Source organism: Nelumbo nucifera, chromosome 7, assembly GCF_055504915.1.
Source record: "Nelumbo nucifera cultivar China Antique chromosome 7, China Antique-T2T, whole genome shotgun sequence".
NCBI classification, from domain to species: domain Eukaryota; kingdom Viridiplantae; phylum Streptophyta; class Magnoliopsida; order Proteales; family Nelumbonaceae; genus Nelumbo; species Nelumbo nucifera.
The window spans coordinates 13660310-13683849 of record NC_142655.1 but is presented as its reverse complement, the minus strand read 5'-3'; the positions used below and the strand labels follow the sequence as shown (position 1 = coordinate 13683849).

Genomic DNA, 23540 nt, shown 5'->3' with positions numbered 1-23540 from the left:
CATACATTGCTAGAATAATGTTGTCAAAATCTTATGAGATAGTTCATTATTCAATTGTTAATCCCAAGAACTCTGCTTCAAATATTATAATTGAATCTGTTTTCTGAAAAGAAAACCCTATTACTATTGTTTGAATCTTAGAATTTGATTATAAATCATACAATCTATTTATTTCATGCTAACAATTGACTGTACTTCGTCATTTATCTTTTAAACCCCTACTAGAACAGGACTTGCTTGGGTTGTTTAAAGCATACTGAAACACTTTTTTTCAGCAAAGAAATGTTTTCATTAAACTAAACACTTTTTTGAGAGATAGAATATGTTTTATTAGTTTTATGAAAAAAAAATCACAAGAATGTCTAGTGGGTTACTTTTGACAGAGAAGCAAGTATCAAATTTTCAATACGGTACGCATCGTATCAGGCATATTGTATCATATATTTTGGTTCCCAATGTAGAGATAGTGAGAAGATCTAGCCATAGGGCTATTTTTGTACTTTTACTTCTTTTGTTGTACATCTATTTTCTGTACTTTCTTTTGTACACTAAGGGCAGATTTGTCCTTTTACTTTCTTTAATATAAATATCTCTTTTAGGGTGTCTACAGTCATAAGGTGACACACCCACCAAACTGTTTGTTCTTTTCTCTCTTCTATCTCTGTCTTTTCGACTTGACTCTAACATGGTATTAGAGCAAGTCATGATCTGATCTGCATATATTATATTAGTATCTTTTCAATCATCTCTGTTGCTGCTGTCTCAAGAACTTTCTAACAGTATTTGGGAGGCTCTTGAGTGTCTTTGAATCTTCTCCCTAGAGATGCTTCAGATCTGAACTTTACAGATCATTTCTCTAGACTGTTGTGCCATCAGATTTCTCCTTCTTCTTGGATCTCCTTGTAGAGACACCGGATCAGCCTGAAATCTTAGATTTGGTGTCGCCCAGAGCAGATCTACTGAATTCTTTTGGTTTGGTTTGCATCATTTTGATTTTGTTTCAATCCACTTTTCAGTTCAGCAGAACACTACAGTTACCTTTTTTGGACCTTGACTGAAAGGTACTATCTTTTCTACCCTCTGGTTCGAATTTTATTGATTTCCTAGAAGTGTGCATTGCTGTCTTTTGCCCTTCAATGGCATTAGAAAGGATGGGGGTTCTCCCTATTAAATTCAATGGCACAAACTATGCTTTATGGAAGTTTAACTTTCAATTCCATGTTGAAGCCATGGATCTTTGGGGATATTTGGATGGTTATGTAGCTAAACCTGATGATTCAGATATTAAGGGTCTTAATTAGTAGAAGATCGACAATGCAAAAATTGCATCATGGATCCTAGGATCAGTTGAAACCGACATTGCAATCCCTATGAGAGGGTACAGGACTGTCTATGAGATGTACAAGTACCTTGAGAAAGTTTATCAGCAATTGAACACCTCTAGGCAGTACCAGATAGAGGTTGACATCTTCTCATATTATCATGGAGAAAGGAAAGTCCAGGAATACTATGCAGGGTTTATTAACCTCTGGACAGAGTACGAGTTAGTACACATGGGAAAGGATTCGTCAGACTGTTGCGTGAAGTATATGAAAGAACACTTTGATAGAAGGAAGATTATGCATTTTCTAATGCTTCTTAGGCCTGAGTCTGAAGTTGTCAAATCTAATATTCTGAGCCGAGGAACACTTCCTGACTTAGATACTATTCTTGGGGAAATTCTAAGAGCTAAAATTAAATTTACTACACAGACCACTCTTGATTAGAGAACAGATTCCGACATTGTTGTTGTCTTCCTGGCAACAAAATTGAAAGGGAAGGACTTCTCTAAAGTACAATGCTAAGAATGTAAGGAGTTTGGGCATGTTGTCTCCCATTGCAAGAAAAAGAATACATGCACTTATTGTAATTTGTTTGGCCATATCATTACTGAATGCCCTACTTGGCCTCAGAAAAGTGGTGGATCAAATCAGAAGAAAGGAAGCTACAAGGCCTATCAAACTGCTGTAGATGGATCAGATGCCTCCTCCACTAGTTTTGTGGCTGGCCAAAATGACATCTTTGGTGGCATGTTTGAAGAATGGATTCGACAATTCATGTCCTTGGTCATCTCCTCAGCTTTCTCTACTATTGGCCTATCTGGTAAGTTACCAACCTATTGTCCCTCACCAAATCACCTTTGGTATATTGACTCAGGAGCCTCTAACCATATGACGAGGGCCACACTTGGTTAGTATCCCAAACCCCATCTTCCCAATAAACACATTGTTACTGCAAATGGTGAAAAATTAGATATACTTGGCTGTGATGATTTGTATTTATCTACCTCTAAATCATTTCCGTTTCATTTATCCAAAACTTTATTTGTACCTAAGCTCACCACCAATTTGATTTCTATTGTCTAACTTGTAGAGGAAGGTAACACTGTCTCATTCACTTATGATGGTTGCTTGATGTAGGACCAGCAAACTGGGGAGGTGAAGGGGAAGGGGCATAGATTGGGATGACTATTTGCTCTAGAGTTTGAGAAGAATAAGGCTGCACTCGTTTCTACTTCTTGTTTGCTTTCTACTACTTATGGTTTTTAGTCCTTTAATTGTAATATTGATTGGCATTTATGGCATAAACGCCTTGGCCATCCGTTTTGTAAGAAACCTGATCAGTTATTTGCTTCTAGTAGTTTACCTGTTTATGCTATTTCCTTTAAGAATGTTAATAAAGATTTCATTACTTGTGGTTTATGTAAGTCATATTTTACCTTTTCCTTCTCACTTTGAGCATGCCACAGATCCTTTTCATTTAATACATAGTGATGTTTGGTCATCTCCTGTTGTTTCACGGTTGGGTTATAAGTACTTCGTAACCTTTGTTGATGATTGCACTTCGTTTCACTTGGGTTTCTTTTCTTCGAAAGAAATCCTGGAGTTTATTTTGTATTTAAGCACTTTCATATTTATGTCACTACCCAATTTGATGCACGAATATGTGTGCTACAATCGGATTCATGGGAACAGTATTTTGATGGGGATTTCCAAACTTACTTAAAACAACACGGAATTCAATCCTAAAAATCCTGTCCAGGCACCTCACAACAAAACGGGGTAGCAGAAAGAAAGAATGGGCATATTTTGAGTGTAGTCAAAACACTTTTACAAGATTTTCATATATCCTCTTGGTTTTTGGTGGAGGTGGCCAGCACTGTTGTATATCTCATAAATCGTCTTCCTTTATCTGTTTTAAATAATTCTTCCCCTTTTCAATTTCTCTTCCACAAACCTCCAGATCTATCTATGCTCAGGGTTTTTAGTTGTGCTTGTTTTGTTCACCTTCCACCTTATGAACACACAAAGCTAACTACACAAGTGGCTTTGTGTGCCTTTATGGGCTACAGTTCTAAACATAAAGGATTCCCTTGCTATGATCCTTTAGTCCATCATATTCGAATCTCTCGTAATGTAGTTTTCCTTGAGAGTGTGTTTTTTTTAACATATTGTAAAATTTCCAGCTCCTTCCACTTCCTTGTTGCACAGTTTTGACTCTATAGGTACCTCAATCATACCAATATCACCTTCGCAACAACTTTAGACCTACTTAAAGAAGCAACGATCTTCTTCAGTCTCAATGCTCCCCTCCGCTCCACCACCAACTGCTGATCCAATCACTCCAATTGCCCCAATAAGTGCACTTGATCCTCCAGTTGAACCCATTGTACCCACTTTACGTCGTTCTTCTAGCATTTCTCGCCCACCTAACTGCTATGGCTTTTCACTGAACCATAGTTCTTCTACTATTTTATCTACCACAGACATTCCCAGATCTTACCAACAGGCTATAGTAGAACCACACTAGAAAGATGCCATGGATTCTGAGATCCGAGTCCTTCTTGAGAATGACACCTGGGACTTGGTCAAAGCTCCACCTAAGACATCTCTCATAGGGAGTCAATGGGTCTACTCCGTGAAACTAAAATCTGATGGCAGCCTAGATAGATATAAGGCTAGGTTGGTTGCATAAGGCTATAAAGAGGAATATGGGATAGACTATGAGGAGACATTTGCTCCAATAGCAAAAATGATCACTATACGACTTCTAATGGCTATATCTACAGCCAAACAGTGGACAATCCATCAGATGGATGTAAAGAATGCTTTCCTCCATGGGGAGTTGAAGGAGACAATCTATATGAAGTCCCCTCTTGGATATTGTACAGACCCACAACTTGTTTGTCGTTTGAAGAAGTCACTCTATGGCTTAAAACAAGCTCCTAGAGCCTAGTTTGAGAAGTTCAGATCTGTTATCACTGATGCAGGCTTTATCCAAAGTTCTTCAGATTATTCTTTATTCATTTTAAGGCGGAAGCAGGGAGTGACAATCTTACTTCTTTATGTCGATGATATACTCATTACAGGGGATGATGTAGAAGGAATTTTTGAGCTGCAACAGTTACTCAATAAATCCTTTAAGATGAAGGACTTGGGGCCTCTGATATATTTCTTGGGGCTTGAAGTGAGCCGAAATTCTCAGGGCTATTTTGTTAACCAACAAAAATATGCGGCTAATCTAGTTAAACCGACCAATCTCAGTGACTCCAAGATTGTGGATACCCCACTAGAACTGAATTTGAAACTCAGCAAAGATGATGGTTCTCTTCTGGAAGATTTTACTCTTTACCGTTAACTAGTGGGGAGTTTAATCTATCTCACCATGACTTGGCCGGATATATCATATGCAGTTCAACTAGTGAGCCAGTTCATGTCTTCTCCGAGACAACCTCATTTATCCGCAGTTCATCGGATCATTAAATATGTACGGGGCACTTTATCACATGGGATATTTTTCTACTCTTCATCTCCCATTAACCTTAAGGCTTATGTGGGTGCTGATTGGGTTGCATGCCTTGACACCCAACGGTCCACTACCGGCCGATGTGTATTCTTAGGCAACTCCCTTATCCCGTGGAAGTGCAAGAAACAACCTACTGTATCCAAATCTTCCATCAAAGTTGGGTACAGAGCTATGTCTTCCGTGTGTAGTGAAATCATATGGCTCCGGTCTATTCTACTTGAAATACTTAATGAACCATCACCGTTTGTTCCTCTATATGCAAACAATGTCAGTGCAATCAAAATTGCCTCCAACCTTGTCTTCCATGAGCGCATCGAACACATAGAAGTTGATTGCCACTTCATCCGCGATCTCCTTCTTGAGGGTGTTATATCTCTTCCTCATGTCTCCTCCGGGCTCCAATTGGCAGACCTATCGACATAGGCAATGACTCAGGCTCGGCATCTCTTTCTCATGGACAAACTGATGCTTATTCGTAGGCATCAGTTTGAGGGGGAGTGTAGAGACGGTGAGAAGATCTAGCCGCAAGCTATTTTTGTACTTTTACTTCTTTTGTTGCACATCTATTTTCTGTACTCTTTATTTTGTATGCTAAGGGCAGATTTGTCCTTTTACTTTCTTTATTATAAATATCTCTTTTAGGGTGTCGATAGTCATAAGGTGACACACCCACCAAACTGTTTATTCTTTTCTATCTTCTATCTCTGTCTTTTTGACTTGACTCTGACACCCAATACACCTATGACCTGTTTAAGGTGTTTTTGGGAGCCCATTTTTTTTAAAATATATAAGTATGTTTAAAACTGAAACTTCAAAACAACTAAAAAGATAGGGGGAGTATTGTTCAAAGTACCGATACACCTTTGCCGATACACAGAGGTGTGAGGGTTGTGGATGCTTCAGCACAGTGGTTTCATTTGTGACATAACCAACAGAAGGTAGTTGTATGTGAAGTCTGGACAGAAGCACTTTTATTTGGAGCTGATAGGGAGAAGAAAGGAAAGTACAAATTGTTCTTTAAATCATTCCGGTGTATTATTTTGACAGAGATGGCATATCGGTGCAAGAGGTGCGGAGTTGGTAGGTGACTGGGGGTGCCTTTTGGTTTGAGGGTATGCCACTTCCAAGGATAGAGAATGTTATTCATCCTCCCATTAGCAGAGGAGATGATCCAAATCCTAAACAGGGAATAGATGACTGAGTGGTTTGTTGTTAAACTTGGATTGGTGGTCCCTGGAGATTTGGTGTTGGAATAGAATACCATCACCCCTATGGGAAACCTGGATTTTTATATTTGGCTTACCATTGCATCTCCAGAGTGAAACAATGGCTCAGGAAATAGGTGACTTGTGTGGTGGATACATGGGTGTGTACAACTCACTAGAGTAGAGATTAACCAAGAGATGGATCAAAATCAAGGTGCAATGAGAGGGTGCTCCATAGGTGTTGGTAAACATGGTAGAAGATAGTGTTGAGTAAATTGTTGCAGTTTGGGTAGAGCTTATGCAAGAGGTGATGCCAAGTCCAACCAATTATGAAATGACAATGGAAGCCACTGCAGAGGTAACTGCACACTCTCTAGCTAAGAAGTGCATAATTAAGGAAGTACAAACATTTACAAGAGAATTAAGGGAAGTTATGGTCTCATAGAGCTCCCACAAAAAAAAAGGAAAAAAAAACATCAGAGGAAAAATATGGGTTCACAAATTGAAAGAATTTTCCTTTTGGGCTTCATTTACATAGCAACAAATTGTACAAGAGCATGCTTTTATACTTCTTGCATTTTCAGAAACTTTATTTTAAAAATGTACAACAGGTTACTCTACACAGGGATTATACAAAAACTGCCCATACGGCACTGTACCTCCAAATCCTGCTTTACAAAATCATTTTTATGTACAAAAAAAGGAGATGAAATTCTGTCTTTAAGCATTTTGTTTTGTAGCGAGCCAAGAAAACTTTTTTCCCAAAATCTTCTGAAACACTGAGTCTATAGAACTACTTTTGTTCTTGAAAAATATTTGCATTTCTCTATCGCAAAATGCACCAAAAAACCACTGCAGGAGTAATATTCCAAGCCAATTTTCCCTGCTTAGTTAAACTACTAACCTACCAGCGTAATACAAACTCAACCACTGATCTGGGCAGCAACTTTTCACCTCAAACAGATTTCAGATTTTAGACCAAATCTTGAATGAAAATTTGCAATGCAGCAATAAATGGTTTAATTTTAGATGCTCATCACAGGGAACACAATTTGCATCATCCAGCATCATACCCTTCCTTAGCAGATTGTACATTGTTAAAACATTGTTCAAATAGGTGGTCCATGCAAGAAAAGGTTACCTTTGTAGGAACACTCTTGCACCTAATGATCTGGGCAAGGATTGACTGGTCCTCAGACCTGGTGATAGAATTGCAAAATGATTGGACTGTAAAATTTCCAGATTTCTCCCATTCCCAAGTTCTCTATCAGTTCTCTTATGTCCACTTGAGTGCTATATAGTTTTTGTAGCATTTCAACCATGCAATCTACTTCCCAATCATTGAAATTTCTTCTAAATTGAGGGACCCAAACCACATTTTCCTTCAGCATCTGCATACAATCTTCCACTTGAGCTTCTTTATCAGTATCCAGCTCGAAAAGAACAGGAAATCTATCTATCAGTGACCTAATTTCGCATTGTTAGAATGCTCGAGTCAGGGATATTTTGGTCATTCTGGTGTATCTTATTGAAAGTGAAAGGTCTATTGTATCTGAGTTTAAGTTATGTGTCCCATCTTCTATGAGGGACAAAATTGTCTTTCTTGTAACTCAAGTTTTATGAATAAAAGTCAAGTGGGTCGGCTAGGAGAGTGATTTTTGAACATCCTCTCTTCTAGTCTGGCTGAACACTCTTCTCCTCTCCTTCTTTCTCTTTTCTTTCTTCTTTCTTCTTCTTTACTTTGACCTAGAATCAACTAGGGTTTATTCACATGGTATCAGAGCATTAAGGTCTCGTGTTTTTCTTGCTGCTGTCTTCTTCCTAGGTTCGCTGCCAGCTTCACAGTAGGTTTCATCATCCTACAGCTGACCTGATTGAAGACTCGATAAAGAGCTGAAAAGGAGTTGCCGTTTTGAGGGCCTGGAGGTGAGAATGCCTCTGGCCGGTGTTGTGGTGGTCGTTGAAGTGGTATACTAGACCCTCTATTCAGTGTACGAAGAGGGCTGGACGTATACAGGTATGGACACTGCTGTTGTGTGTTCAGAAATGGACTGTGAATGCTGATTTTTTTTTTGTGTGTGTGTGCTTCAAAAGTTAGTTGTTGTGGTGCTGGGTGAAACTGATACACATATCAGTCATGTTTTTTTTTTGTTTTCTTGCTCGCATGTGTGCTGAAAGAAGAGTAGTAGACTGCTGATGTCCACGACAGCAGTGGCGTGGTGTTGATTGTGTTGTGGTGGCTGACATATCTATGATTCTAAATGCTTAAAAGTGAACCCCTAGACCTTGTGTGTAATCAGTTCTGCAGTATGAAGAACAAGTGTTCGATGAAATGACTGAGTAATTTCAGTAGTGGTGTGTAGATGGTAAATGTTCCTGTAGTGTGCAGTCCAAGTGTTTGATGTGTTGACTGAATGATTTCAGCTTTAGAGTGTAGTGTGTAATGTGCAGTTGAAGAAAGTGGGTTGGTGGTATCATAAGTGAGATAAGTCTTGTGACGAGTGTGAGATTGTGGTGTATATTCAAAGGTGAAATAATTGAGATGGCTTCAACTGTAGTTGGGAATGACAACAAAACAGGCATCATGCTCTCTTCAGATTATCTAAGTGTTCAAATGACATCCATCAAGTTGAATGGTGAGAACTATGTACCATAGGCAAAATCTGTGGAGGTGTTCTTGAAGGCCAAGAGGAAAGTAAAACATGTGAAGGAGGAGAAACCTTCCTCTGATTCTCCTGGGTTCAGTGATTGGGAACAAGATGATGCACCGATAATGACATGGCTTTGGAACAGCATGGAACCAAAGATTAGTGTGAACTTCATGTTCCTAGATACAGCCAAAGAGATCTGGGATCATGCAAGAAAGTTGTACTCTGGACAAAACAACACAACTAGGATATATCAGTTATACCAAGAGTACTTCAATTTGAAGCAAGGAAGTCAAAGCTTAGAAGAGTATTATGCAAGTTTGAGGAACATCCGCAATGAGCTAAATGTGTATCACCCTCTAAGATCAGATGTCCAGATCCAACAACAGCAATGTGAACAGCTTGATGTGACTAGGTTCCTTGTGGGCTTGAAGGCTGAGTATGAGCCTGTCAGAGCACAAATATTGGGGGGATCAGCTCTCCCCTCACTTGAAGAAGTTTTTGCCCGTCTTAAGAGGACATCCATTGAGCCGGTGGAACATTCTTCCTTCTCTGATAGATCTGGTTTGGTAGTGACTAAAGGGAGTGGCCGTGGAAGTAGAAGTGGTGGTGGCAGCAGTGGCCCTCCAAGCAACCGTGGTGGACACATGTTTAACCGGGCTAGTGGCCGGACTGGTGGCCGAGAGTCAGGGGGAGGCCGTGGAAAAGGAAGGGGTAATGCTCAGAGAAAATGTACACATTGTGGCTTAGAGGGGCACACAGTTAATTTCTGCTATGATTTGCGTGGTCCACCCAACACTTGGGCTAACCATGTTACATCTAAGAGTAGTAGCACAATTACTGAAAGCCAGCCAACTGCCCCAATCCCCTCCACACCCACTTGTGCTTCCGGGCAGGAAATGGTGAGTGTACCACGGGCAATATATGAGCAGTTCCTTCAAACATCTCAGCAGAACACAACTACACTTCCCCATTCAGGTATGACTTGTTTAGCTTCCAAAGCCTCACCCTGGATCATTGATTCTGGAGCCTCGGACCATATGTCTGGGACTCTTGATGTATTTTCTTCCCTTTCTCGCACCTCCACATCTCAGACAGTTACACTTGCTAATGGTTCTACATCTCCTATTTGTGGTGTTGGTGATGTTGATCTCTCCTCATTGTCTTTAGCATCTGTTTTATATGTTCCTAAGTTCCCTTTTAACCTTATGTCTGTTAGCAGATTAACCAAGTCCCTTAATTGTTTTGTAACCTTCTATCCTTCTTCTTGTGTGTTTTAGGATCTCAAGACGGGGACGAAGATTGGTGGAGGGCATGAAGCAGGTGGTTTGTATTACCTTGATGGTGGTGGCCCCCCAATGGCTCTTCAGTCGTCTTTTACTCCTCTCCAATGGCACTGCAGACTTGGTCATCCCTCTCTCAAGGCTTTGAAGCTGCTAGTCCCTTCCTTGAGTCATCTTTCACCATTAGATTGTGAGTCATGTCAGTTGGGAAAACATCATCGAGTCTCATTTAGTCCAAGAATTGATAGTCGTGTCTCAAGTCCTTTTGCTTTAGTTCATTCTGATGTATGGGGTCCAGTTAAAGTGGTGTCATACAATGGGTTTAAGTATTTTGTAATCTTTGTTGATGACTTTTCATGGATGACATGGATCTATCTTATGAAAGACCGTAGTGAATTGTTCTCTATTTTTCAAAAATTTCATGCTGAAATACGCACTCAATTTGGTGTTCATATGAAAATACTTCGCTCTGATAATGCCAAAGAATACATTTCCTCACCATTTCAGCAATACCTAGAACATCATGGAATAATTCATCAAACTTCTTGTGCCTACACCCCGCAACAAAACGGTGTAGCTGAACGGAAAAATAGACATCTTCTTGAAACTGCTCGGTCCTTGATGATCAATATGCATGTCCCAAAGCATTTTTGGAGTAATTCTGTTCTTACATCCTGTTTTCTGATAAATCGGATGCCCATGTCAATCCTTGGAAGTCAATCCCCTTTCTCTGTGTTGTTCCCCACTTTGTCTCCCTTTCCTCTCACCCTAAGAGTCTTTGGCTGTGTTTTGGCTGTGTTTGTGTTGTTCAACACTTGGGGCCTGGAGTAGACAACCTAGATGCTCGAGCTACGAAGTGTATTTTTCTTGGCTACTCAAGGACTCAGAAAGGGTACAAGTGTTATAACCCTAAGTTTCATAAATCGTTTGTGTGCCCTAATGTCACCTTCTTTGAATCAGTTCCTTTTTTCTCAGATGTCGGGGTTTCTTCTTCTCCCTCTGTGGTTCCTCTTCCTATTCCGGTTGTGGACCCCCTTCCCGTAGCTCCCATTCCTTCTGCAGATGCACATCATATGCTTGTTACTACAGAGAGGCCACCAATTACTCAAGTGTATACCCGCAAAAGTGCTTCGGCTCCTCCTCCACTTCAGCACCTGTCGACAAATCCTACTACTGCTCCTTCTCCCTCAGATCTTCATCTCCCTATTACTTTGCGGAAAGGTAAACGTACTTGTACTTCTCATCCCATTTCAGACTATGTTTCCACTGCTCACCTTTCTGCTTCTCATTGCAAGTTTATATCATTACTCTCATCGGTTCCCATTCCCAAGACTGTACAGGAAGCCCTTACCACCTCCCCAGGGTGGCGGCAAGCCATGGAAGAAGAACTCTCTGCTCTACAACATAATCATACGTGGGAACTCACCACCCTTCCTCCTGGTAAGCACACTGTTGGGTGTAAATGGGTCTATACAGTGAAGCATCTTCCTGATGGCAGTGTGGAACGATTGAAGGCACGGTTAGTGGCCAAGGGCTATTCTCAGTTATATGGTGTGGGCTATATGGAGACATTATCTCCTGTGGCTAAAATTGGTTCAGTTCGGGTGTTGATCTCATTGGCTACTATGTATGATTGGCCTCTCCTACAACTTGACATAAAAAATGCCTTCCTACATAGTGATCTTGTTGAGGAGGTGTATATGGAGCAATCACCAGGGTTTGTTGCTCAAGGGGAGGCTGGTAAGGCGTGCAGGCTCAAAAAGGCAATCTATGGACTGAAACAATCTCCTCGTGCATGGTTCGGCAAATTCAGTGAAGTGGTGAAGGCCTTTGGGATGAAACAGTGTCAGGTTGATCATTCTGTGTTCAGCTATAACTCAAAAGATGGAAAAATCTTGCTAATCGTGTATGTGGATGATATTGTCATAACTGGAAGTGACAGCAATGGAATTGACAGGCTGAAAAAATTCTTACAGGACCACTTCAATACGAAAGATCTGGGGAAGCTAAAGTATTTCTTAGGAATAGAAGTTGCGAGGTCAAAACAGGGGATCAACCTATGTCAGAGGAAATATGTTCTTGATCTACTTGAAGAAACAAGGTTGTTAGGTGCTAAACCAACAGAGACTCCTATGGAACTCAATGCCAAGTTAAGTGTGGATGCAGGTGAAGAGTTTGATGATCTTGGAAGATACAGAAGGTTGGTGGGAAAGTTGAACTACCTGACCATTACCCAACCAGATATATCATTTGTTGTGAGTGTGGTGAGTCAGTTTATGCAACATCCCCGGGTTCCTCACTGGGAAGTTGTTCTGAGAATTGTTAGGTACCTAAAGGGTGCTCCAGGTCGTGGTTTGTTATACCAAAATGGAGGAACTCTTGAGATAGTAGGGTACATAGATGCTGATTGGGCTGGCTCTATATCAGACAGGAGGTCAACCACAGGGTATTGTACCTTCCTAGGTGGCAATCTTGTAACTTGGAAGAGCAAGAAGCAAACAGTGGTGGCAAGAAGTAGTGCGGAAGCAGAGTACAGGGCTATGACCCATACCACATGTGAACTAGTATGGCTGAAGAACCTACTACAGGAGATGGGTTTCTCAATTGACAAACCCATGAAACTATACTATGATAACCAAGTTGTTGTTCACATCTCATCCAATCCTGTCTTCTATGAAAGAACTAAACATATTGAGGTGGATTGTCACTTTGTGAGAGAGAAAGTGATAAGTGGGGTAATAACTACATCTCATGTGAGCTCAGGAAATCAGTGGGCAGATCTCTTCACAAAAGGATTGTCTCGGGGAAGAATAGATTACATTTGTAACAAGCTAGGACTATATGATATATACTCTCCAGCCTTAGGGGGAGTGTTAGAATGCTTGAGTCAGGGGTATTTTGGTCATTCTGGTGTATCTTATTGAAAGTGAAATGTCTATTGTATCTAAGTTTAAGTTATGTGTCCCATCTTCTATGAGGGACAAAATTGTCTTTCTTGTAACTCAAGTTTTATGAATAAAAGTCAAGTGGGTTGGCTAGGAGAGTGATTTTTGAACATCCTCTCTTCTAGTCTGGCCGAACACTCTTCTCCTCTCCTTCTTCTTCTTTCTCTTTTCTTTCTTCTTTCTTCTTCTCTACTTTGACCTAGAATCAACTAGGGTTTATTCACACACATCACACATCCCTCCAGAATTTTACCTGAAGTCCATCTCCAAACTTGAACCTTACACCCTTTGAGAATAGGTTGTAAGCTCTCCCAATACCCTTTAAACCAGAACATCCATGAGATTTGTTTGATACCCCTGGGTCCCATTGCAAGTTTCTAGACCCTTATTAAGCCACTACCACCCTCCATAATTCTCCATTCTCACCAAATCTCCAAAACCACCCTCCATTTTTAGCCATAATTCTTCATCCAACCCTCTTTGGTGTCTTGGCTTACAACCCTCTTTGGTGTCTCGCATTTTATTTTCAATGAGATGTTCTATACCAGTCGGATTGCATACATTGAAAGCAAATACAAGGGGATGGGAGACAGCACACTTTTTAATAAAACATCTATCAAGGGAGATAATTGACTTTCCAAGGGGCCAAGTATATTTTGATATTTGATAAGATTTGTTTTAGTTCAATTCAACCTTCAACTGTTATTTACTGTACAATTATGATTTCCCAAAACATTGGGCTAGGGGCTTAGTGCTGACAGAATATGTTCTGGATACATGTATCAGTATGATGCAGGTATTGTAAGCCATGGATATGTTTTCAGTGTTTTTCCCTTTTCAAATTAAAATAGTACTAAAAGAGTGGAAAGGAGCTTTAATCCATCTATTACACTATCAGCTTTTATTAGTAGAACAATAAAAATGCAAAGTCCAAAGAATATCATCATGACATCATCATCATCCATGCCTTATCCCAACTGTATGGGGTTGGCTACATTAATCCTGTTTCACCAATCCTTTCTATTTAAAGCCATATCCACTGTTAAATTCCAAAGCATATAATAATGGATAGCAATTAATTCTATTTAAAATAATGTTAAATCCCTTCTTTATCATTAATAGAAGTTTTTGCTGCTGGTGAAAAGAAAATGAGAATATGGATAGCGATTAATTCACAAAATCCATAGAATAAAACTTATTTTTAAGATATATACCGTTAAGAAAGGGGAAGGTCGAAATCTAGAAGATTGATATTATACTTATCTCCATCTTCATGTCCCAGTATCCTGTAAATCTGGAGTCAATTCACTGTTTCCTGTATGTGTCTGTTTCTGTATCCATATCTGTGCTGCATAGGTATAAAGTGGTTACTAAGTTCTTTGATGTTTACCATCCACAATTTATGTGTGCATTTTTTGTTGTGACAAAATTCACGTATGGTATTTTAAATGCTAAAGTGTTTATGTGATGATTAAATCTCAGGACAACAAATAAGGACTTTCATTGAAGCTGTGGAACATTATGCTCAATTAGGATTACGCACTTTATGTTTGGCTTGGCGTGAATTGAAGGAAGATGAATATCGAGAGTGGTCTTTGTTGTTTAAAGAAGCAAATAGTACATTGGTTGATAGAGAGGTAAAGGGCGCATTATCTTCCTACCTTGTTTTCAATGACATACACCATTATTGCCTTGCCTAATCACTATTTATTTATTTATTTATTAGTGGAGACTAGCTGAGGTCTGCCAAAGGTTAGAGCATGACTTAGAAATACTTGGTGTCACTGCAATAGAGGACCGTCTACAGGTGAATGTTGTTGCTATTAGACCATTTAATACTTGCTAATATCACAGATGTAGCATAGTTTTATAGAAGTGATGTTTTTGTCTAAAAAATATTACAGAAAGGTTGAATTTTTATACTATGTTGTTACTAATAAAACATTTTACTGAAATTTTATTCATTTTTTATTTTTATATATAAAGGATGGAGTTCCAGAAACAATTGAAACACTTAGGAAGGCAGGAATTAACTTTTGGATGCTGACTGGAGATAAGCAAAGTACAGCAATCCAGATTGCACTTTCATGCAATTTCATTTCTCCAGGTAAATTGTTTGCCCATTCTGAAGAAAAATTTGACTGTTGCTAAGGGTTTAATAAGTCTTCCTCTAGCTTGCAGCCTCACACATAAAGCATACTTTTGAAAGGATAAAGCCAACAGTTTCCTTCCTTGATCCTCAGAAGATTATATTTGAGGAAGGCTAGAGAGCATAAAAGGAGGAAAACAGAAAAATAAAAATATATTAAAAAGCTGATCATAGGTCACAATAGTGTAAACTAAATCTGTATCTGGAGAATTAACCCAAATTTTCACATGGGCCCTTTCTTGATTTATTTCTAAACTTTGTAGCTGATGCTATTTGGGACATACAGCAGTATACTGGGTGGGCTGTGATGTGATTGGGGTTACATTTTATATATTTATATATTATGCATCGATTATCTCTTAATAATTTGTAATTTGATCTGTTGACAGAACCAAAAGGCCAACTTCTGTTGATTACTGGGAAAACTGAAGATGAAGTTTCTAGAAGCTTGGAGAGAGTGTTACTTACAATGAGGATAACTACATCAGAACCCAAGGTAAAATCACTACTCAAAGTCTCAAACCGGGAGTCAGTATGAGAGAGTGTCTACATCCCAGTACCAGTATATGAAATTTTATGTAAAAGAACTTTTTCCGATCCCTGTTCGTTGAATAAAATATCTTTCTGTGTACTTAAGTGTAACCTAGGAAGAAATATCTACCCTAGGTTCAGTCAATTAGTTGAGGAGTGAGAGGGAAAACCAAAGAACAGTATACAGTGTTGTTAAAAGGAATCGGTTGACCTCCACTCCTAAAGAGTCTAATATGTTACTGACAAATATTATTTCCAATTACAAAGAGGTCTCTGAGGGACTGAATAACAAATACATGAATGCAAAATAAAATACAGATGATATGTTACATCAGATGAACACTAATACAACGTACACAATCTGCTGCTTCTCTACACTCCTCAAACTGAGAAGTTGTGTCTAGCACATGTCATAGCCTGTGTGAAAAGTTCAACTGTAGAGAAGAAGATTTTTGAGGAAGAGTAATGTTGCCTGTGAGAAATTATTTGTTTTTTTTTTTTTTTTTGATTGAAATGGTAACTTCATATTAATCTCTAACAATTTTTCTTTTGAAGAAGGTAAAGTATACCAACTGACTATTAACAAAACTATGTATAAAAGATTTAGTATAATGGTATATACAGGTAGTCCTCTAATCCTATGTGCCTGGTTCCAGGGCGTTGTAGTTCCTACTATGCTCGATAGTAGTTCCTCTTCATTACAGGACTGAGTTTGGAAAATCTAGTAGTTACTTTCTTCCAAATGTTCCATGTCACTTCAGCACAACAACAGTGACATCAGGCTCTCTGGAAAACAACCCACAGCCTTGAAAAGGTTAGTAAAGCTTACCCACATTGTTCTGGCTACTCTATAGTGCATTAAGACAACATTAGAAGTGAAAACTTCACTTCTCAGTCAATGATCATACCACTTCTGATAAGGCTGTCCCTTGTATGGCATTTACCTAACGCAAAGGACAACATTAGAAGTGAAACTTTCATAGGAATATGAAAGACCCAAGTCTTATTGCTTGGAATTGAGAAAATTCTTGACCCATCCCACATCCAAATTCTAGTGCCCTGCCCAAGCCAACCAACTTGCAGCTTGCTTAAATAGGTTTCCCACATCTCCTAGAGGATTCCATCTGCAGCCAAAAAGAGAAAGCAGACAAATCAAATTGCTGGAAACAACAGAGCAAGGGAATAAAAGGGCAATGAGTGGTTCCCATCTCATCTTTAAGGATTGGCCTAAGAGTATTTTCAACTCATTAATACCCTTTTCATCTGTATCTAAAAAAGATGTCATCAAATTTTAGAAGGATTGTTTATTACATGATCCCCCTGGTGAAGAAACAGAGTTTTTTTTTTTTTCAGGGTCGGTTCTGGCCTTTGTGGTTCCAGGGTCTACTCATGGAAACTGTTCTTTACCAAAAAAAAAAACAACAAAGGAACCTTTTCTTTAAGAAAAAAAGCATCCCATTACATTAAAACTCAGTAGATAGTTATATATGTTGTCGAGTTTAATATAGTACTATATGTTATGTTTTTTAACATTAAGAATTATTTAAAAGTGACATAATTACATAATCACAAATTTTATCATTGATGATGTTACTATCAATATATTTGATTGAAAGAAATCAAAATCATAAAATATTAACTTTTTCAATAATAATGATAATATAGTTCCAAACTTATATTATAGTTTAAATTTTGTAAATATTATGTTTTATATTACTTATTATACACATTCAAATGTTAAATTGAAGAAAAATTATCAATTCACTTAAGTGGCTCAGTGGTCAAGTGAGACCATGGTCTTTGTAACCATGAGTGCTTGAGATCAAATCTTTACATCCTCAAAAGTATTTCGGGAGATGTTTTAAGGTAAGTCTGGTTCCAAGGCCAATCAAGGCTAGTTCCATCCAGGCCAACCAAGGCTGGTTCTCTAGGTCGGTTCAGGTAGGTAAACCCCCAAACCCTGGTACCAGCCTGGGTAGCGGTCAGTTCCAAGAATTTGGAACTGGACTCTACCTGGTAACAGATTGGGTAGGGTTGGTTTGAGGTTGGTTCATTTGGTTCTAGGCAGAACTGACCCATTTTCTCACCCCTAAAGGTGACTCATCAAGAAGGAAAATGCATCATCCCAGCACTCAAGAACTGGACTCTACCACGTTTTTATCCTTGTCTCTAGCTTCAAATTTGACAGCCCTCTTCTCAACTGATGCAACTTCATCTTCACCCCCTTGCCCGGCCAGCTAGCCTTTTTAACAAAAGCAATTGATTTTTTAGAATTTTTTCACCCCCAATCACAAAATTATTTCCAGGGACACCATTACCAAATTCTCTTTTTCCAACTCTCTAAAAGTTATTATTTCAAACTCCTCCCCTCCCAAAAAGAATAAACCCATAATTTTACTAATTTCAACTTCAGTATTCACCACCACTTCTAAATTCATTCTTTTTTTTTTTTTGAAAACATGAATTTCATTAATCATTACATCTTCATCCTGATCAATACTTTTTACTGCCCTTAAAAAAAATCATCCTCCATTCTATATCTTCAATTTGTGTTTTTCCTCCTGGTGGTAATGTCCTTTATTTCTTTCTATTATAAACCTGTGCAACTGACTTATTTGAATCTCTTCTCTCCGTTTTAACCCCTGTCAACTTACTCTCTCCCTCTATAACTTTGTCATTATCTTCTCCTCCTTTAATTGATAAGTCTTGAATCATCCTGTTACCTTTCCTGGAGATGATTAGCACACATTCTCGTGCAACCCAATCCACTTCCACCCCATTGACAACCACCTCCAAACATGTTTCCAAATTTTCCATTTCCACAACCTCCAATGACCCCAATATCTACCCTCTCCGTCACCTCAAAATCAGCACTTCTTCTTCCGAGATCATCTCTCAGCTTCTTTGTGGACTCAACTGAAAGCCTGTCTTCTAAATCAAGAATTCCATTGGCACCCTTCTCTACATTCAAAAAGGCCTCCCCACTCAGATGTCCCACAAAAATTTACTGCCTCTCATTGATGCTGGTCTGAAGAGAATCTTCACAAACAGAAACTGGAGTTACCACCATTTGAAGATCCAGGAAAGCATACTAAAAGATTTGTCTCTAATGTCTTTGGGTCCACTTTCCCTAAGATCTCCCCCTGCTGTACCTTCTCCATCCAAAGCTAAAGCAATCTCTTTCTCCTCTATTCACTTTGTCATGTTGTCTGGCCACCGGTTCTTTTTAGTTTCTGGAACAAGTCTGATTATCACCTACTCCCATCTCTCTGTTTCCAGCCGCTTCTCTTTTTCCTTTGAAGTTCCACTTGAAAAGCCCCTTAAAACCCTTCTTGATCTAGCTCTTTTGAAATTACCTTTCATTAAATTTCCTCATTTGCCCCTCTTTCCCTTTGCTATGTTTCAAAGGGACCTTATCTTCCTATGTCCATCTGATCTTTCTTTATTAAAACTCAAAGACATATGCATATTTAAGTGAGCACGTGTGTCATCCCACATTCCCACCCCTCTTGCTTTGCTCAACCTGTCTAACATTTTAATGAATTATACCCCATTTTCATCAGTCCGACCTGGCTTCAAGATACCTAACCCCAAAAATCTTTTTACTTTCCCGTGAGAATCAAACTCTCCCACCTCTTGGGACCCATAGGTCCCAATGTTAAAACCTCCTCCGTCTACCAATGTGTTTCAATTTCCAATCTCTTGCTTTTTAGAACCCACATATTGTACACCTTTCTGTTCAACTACCTTTTCATTTCTCTCCAATCTCTTCTCTATCCATAGAGAAGAGGGCCACTTTTATATATTAAATCTCAAAAGGTCTCTCCAAGGGATCCATCAACTCTCTATCACCAATCAACCACTCAAAATCACCTAGAGACTCTCTCAAATCTACTAAGGCTGTCAAAGATGGATTTAAAGTGCTCCACTAGGGCTCTTTCAATATCCTACTCTCCAGTCAACACTTTTCCTTTCCAATCCAAACTTACTATAGTATTCTTCCTCTTCCTTTGTTTTGCTAGGTTAGGAAAAAACTTGTATTACCATTTCCTTCCTTCAACCATTTGCATCTTGATTTCCTCCAATTCATGTTTCAATCTCCATCTCTCTTCCCTTTCTGCCGCCCTCAATCCACTTGCTTCATTTAGGCCTAAATCTTGAATCCTTTTGATGATGGTCTCCTTTTTTCTTCAACTCTACCAAATTCCTCTTTATTCCATTCTTTGATCCTAGCTTTCAACTTTTGTAGCTTCTTATAGAATTTGTAGCCTTTCCATCTAAAATCTACTTGGTCCTCATCCCACCAATCTTTTACTTTCCTTTTAAATTCCAGGTGAAGCAGCCACATGTTTTCTTCTAAACGGGCACAGTCCTCCCAATCTTTCTTGTGACAATCTAATTGGGCAATGATCCAAAGTAGGTCTAGGTAGATCTTTAACAACCAACCCTCTCCAATCTCATCTTAGTCTTAAGAGAAAGAATCTAATTTATAGTAGAGGGGCTCTTCTTGAAAGTTAGACCATATCAAATTATCTTGTAGTATTAGCAAACTCTCTTAACTCAATAGAGTCCACAAAATGGTTGAACTTCCTCATACTTAAGGTGATCCTATGGTTGAGGTTGTTTGTTTCAGTGACAAGTCTAGTCACATTAAAATCACCACCCAAAACCCAAGGACCCTTCCACAGTCCCCTTATAGCTACTAGCTCTTGCCATAGCTCCTCCCTTCCCTTGTAAGAATTTGGACCATAAACATTTGTTAATGACCATTCCAACCCATCCTCTCTCCTAAATTTTGTTGTAACCGTGAAGTTACCAATTAATTCTTCAAAGCAGTCCATCTCTTCATTTTTCCATATTGTTAGAATTCCGCTTGAGGCCTCCCAAGATTGTGCAAAAGCCCAACTTAGTCCTCTAGTTGCCCAAACATTCCTTATCCATCTCCTGCCTACTTCCAAATGTAGGAAGGGTTAGAATCCATCTTATGGATGGTCGAACCATGCTAGATGGCTGGGCAAAAATTTTCTAACCCTTCTAGAAACTGATTTCCCGGTGTTTTGAGAAACTGTATTTTTTCGGATCGATCTTGTACTAAGCTGGACCAGATTTGAAACCAAATAAAAAAGGGAGATTATACCTAATACGGATACCAAAAGCGCAGATCCCAAGGTGGAAGTTCATGCCCAATATCAGTCCCAAAACCAACCTCCAACTGAAGATGGCGTAGTATATGGGAGAAGTCGGTTCAGCAACATTGTTTTAGCAAAACTTCTATCCAACTTGCTTGGATCGAATGGGATATGTGAGCCTGATGTTCTTCAACATTTTTCTTGTAAAAACTAGAAGAAAAACTGATCAAAATCAGTTCTTGAAAGTCTAGGTCGAATTAGGATTTCTTGGGAGAGAACAAGAGAGAACAAGAGAGAGAGGTGTTCTAGTCTTGTTTGCCCTCTTCTCCTTTTATCTCTTAATAGAACACACTCCTAATCTAATTAGGAGATTATCCATATCTAAATTGGATTTGGACTCTTTTAATAGATAAGCCTTTATCCTCTTAAGAGGATGGTGCTCCATAGCCAATACCAAACCCAGATTCGACCCAAAAGCAAGTTATCATGTGACTGCTTAATTAATCTTATTAATTATGGGCCTTTGGCCCATTTTAATCAAAGGCTCACAACCCTAGGTGTTGCATGAACTCTTTGGGCCTGATATTATATGGTGTGGAACCCCACAATGATCTCACAGAAGTCCATATGGGTTTGGCCCTACCCCTGAAAAAGGCTAGGCCGAATTCACTACTCAGGGCAATGAACCCCTGACCCAATCAGTAGTGGTTCAGTTTGGGCCTAACATTTACACCTAAATGATCATTGAATTCAGCCACCCTATGAAGACCCAAGGATAATGGACTCATGTAAGACAAATCCCATCAGGTAATCAACCCTGTAATGGTCTCTTACACTTAACCTCTTGGCCCATAATGATCAAAACACTGCCCGACAGGGAAGGACCTCTCCCCCTAGATGCAAGGTGTAGTGTCACACTCTCTACTCAGATGGATCCCGGGATTAAAACCTTTTGCAAACCCTTTTTCAAACACAGGTGAAATCCATTGTCGGCAGTTTAGGTTTGCATCAGAGAGAGTGTAAACACTGATATTCACTTTGTACGACAAAGGGGTTGATCCTATCACTACGATCACCCACTCAGGTGAATTCTTGGACTGCCCCAACATACCCAGGCATTTGACCCTTGATGGATCTCACTGGTTGGTATATCAAAGACAACCTAGTCCAACACCTAGTGTAATACCATAATCAAGTTTGGAGTTATAACTTTCCAGTTTTGCCCATCTATCTCCAAGGTTAAAGGCATAACTGGAAATTGGTCTGGGTTCAGTGTTTCTGATAAACACCAACTAGCTGTGCTTGGGGTCTAACCCTACCAGCTGAGACAAGCTACTCCAACTCCTTGGCAACACACCAGTGTCAGCTTTGTTAGGATAAACTCCCCAAGTCTATCCAATGGCTGAGAACATTCTAAACTAACATGAGTCTCTTAAGTGTTCCAGTTTAAGGGATAATACATAGAAACATACCAATATCAACATGAAACAACAATGTACTTTATTTATTTACAAATAAATGCTTATGTACATCAATTTGATTGGAGCTAAGGGCATACACTGTCTAGCACCAAAACCTTTAATTCTTGGATTAGCACAACATCCGGTTTCTCTTTTCTAAGCACTTCCCTAATCACTTTTCTTTTCCTTAAACTCCCCAATCCCCTTACATTCCAATTAATTATCTTCAGCAGAATACTAAACCAAAGAACAACCCCTTCCTAAGCCTCCAACTACTCCAACTTCCTTTCCTTCCTTCCAGTGCAGCCTTTGTCGTAATCCACTTCACACCTAAGCCTTTCCCCCTCACTTAACTTCCTCTTGACCTGTGCTCTCTCTTTCTTCTGGGCCTTCCCCCTACCCTTCTTATTTGACTTTTTAGCACCTGCACCTTTCTTAGAGCACTCCTTGTGTTTCACCCTAGCTACAAGATTTGGAGTGTTACCCTCCTCATCCTTTTCTAGGTCAGCACCTAATTCCTCCCCTACCAAAATTTGAAAGGTCTACATTACTAAGCCCCAAATCCTTTCCCCTTCCTCAAATAGTTTTGCACCTTCCACCTCTCCTAATACTTCTGTTACTTCCATTTCATTAGGACAGGTAGCATTTGGACTAGATAAGGTATTGCTTGCAGGCTAGACAAGAGCAACAACAAGGGAAGGGGGGAATTAGTACAAATAATTCTATGAAAAACAGGGAATTGACACAACATACCAGAGGCACCAAGACCCTAGAGATTTCCAGACCCACTAGACTTGTGAAGGAAAGGGCTTTTTCTAGGGGTGATCTTCTCCAAGTCAACTTGTGTCGCACTATTAGGGGAGTAAGGAGAAATTGTTTCTTTGCCATCCAAGTTGGAAGAAGTTATGCTCGGACTATAGATTCCGTGGCCTTGCTCTGGACCCAAAATAGGTTCTCCACCTTTAATCAAACAATTAACCTCACTTGTGGAGCGACCCTCCAAATTCTTGTTCCTACTAGGTTCCAAAGAAATTTTGGATTTTAGCAGTAAAATATCCCTAAAGAGAAGTTTTCTTCCAAGGTCTAACTCTACCGCCGAGAGCTTTGATATGCTCTTTATGATGCCTAGACCGGACTCTCTAGAGGAAACCTCATCTTTGGCCTTTTCTTCATCGCATTTTACCCAGTTTGAATAAAAAAACTCTTCATATTCCCTCTATCAATCGAACTTTGGGTTGGTGTGCTCAAGAGTTATAGAGTATGAGACCAGCCTTGGCCTCCAACAAGGTTCTTTGTTGTCAACTGTTTTGAGTCAAACTTCTTTGAGTTATAGCTTCAGCTGGAC

At 39.4% G+C, this 23540-nt stretch overlaps 1 protein-coding gene across 3 annotated transcripts in view; it reads left to right on the top strand.

Annotated features, from left to right (window-relative positions):
* The window catches only part of ALA2 (aminophospholipid ATPase 2), a 93636-nt gene that overhangs the window by 54521 nt on the left and 15575 nt on the right, over positions 1–23540 (top strand). For all 3 annotated transcript variants that reach the window (XR_737620.2, XM_010278345.3, XM_010278346.3), the window contains exons 14-17: positions 14409–14563; positions 14653–14733; positions 14913–15033; positions 15465–15571. Coding sequence is in view for 2 of the 3 variants with exons in the window: in XM_010278345.3 (XP_010276647.1) it covers positions 14409–14563; positions 14653–14733; positions 14913–15033; positions 15465–15571 (464 nt within the window). In the remaining variant the exon portion in view is untranslated. The remainder of the gene's footprint in view (positions 1–14408; positions 14564–14652; positions 14734–14912; positions 15034–15464; positions 15572–23540) is intronic.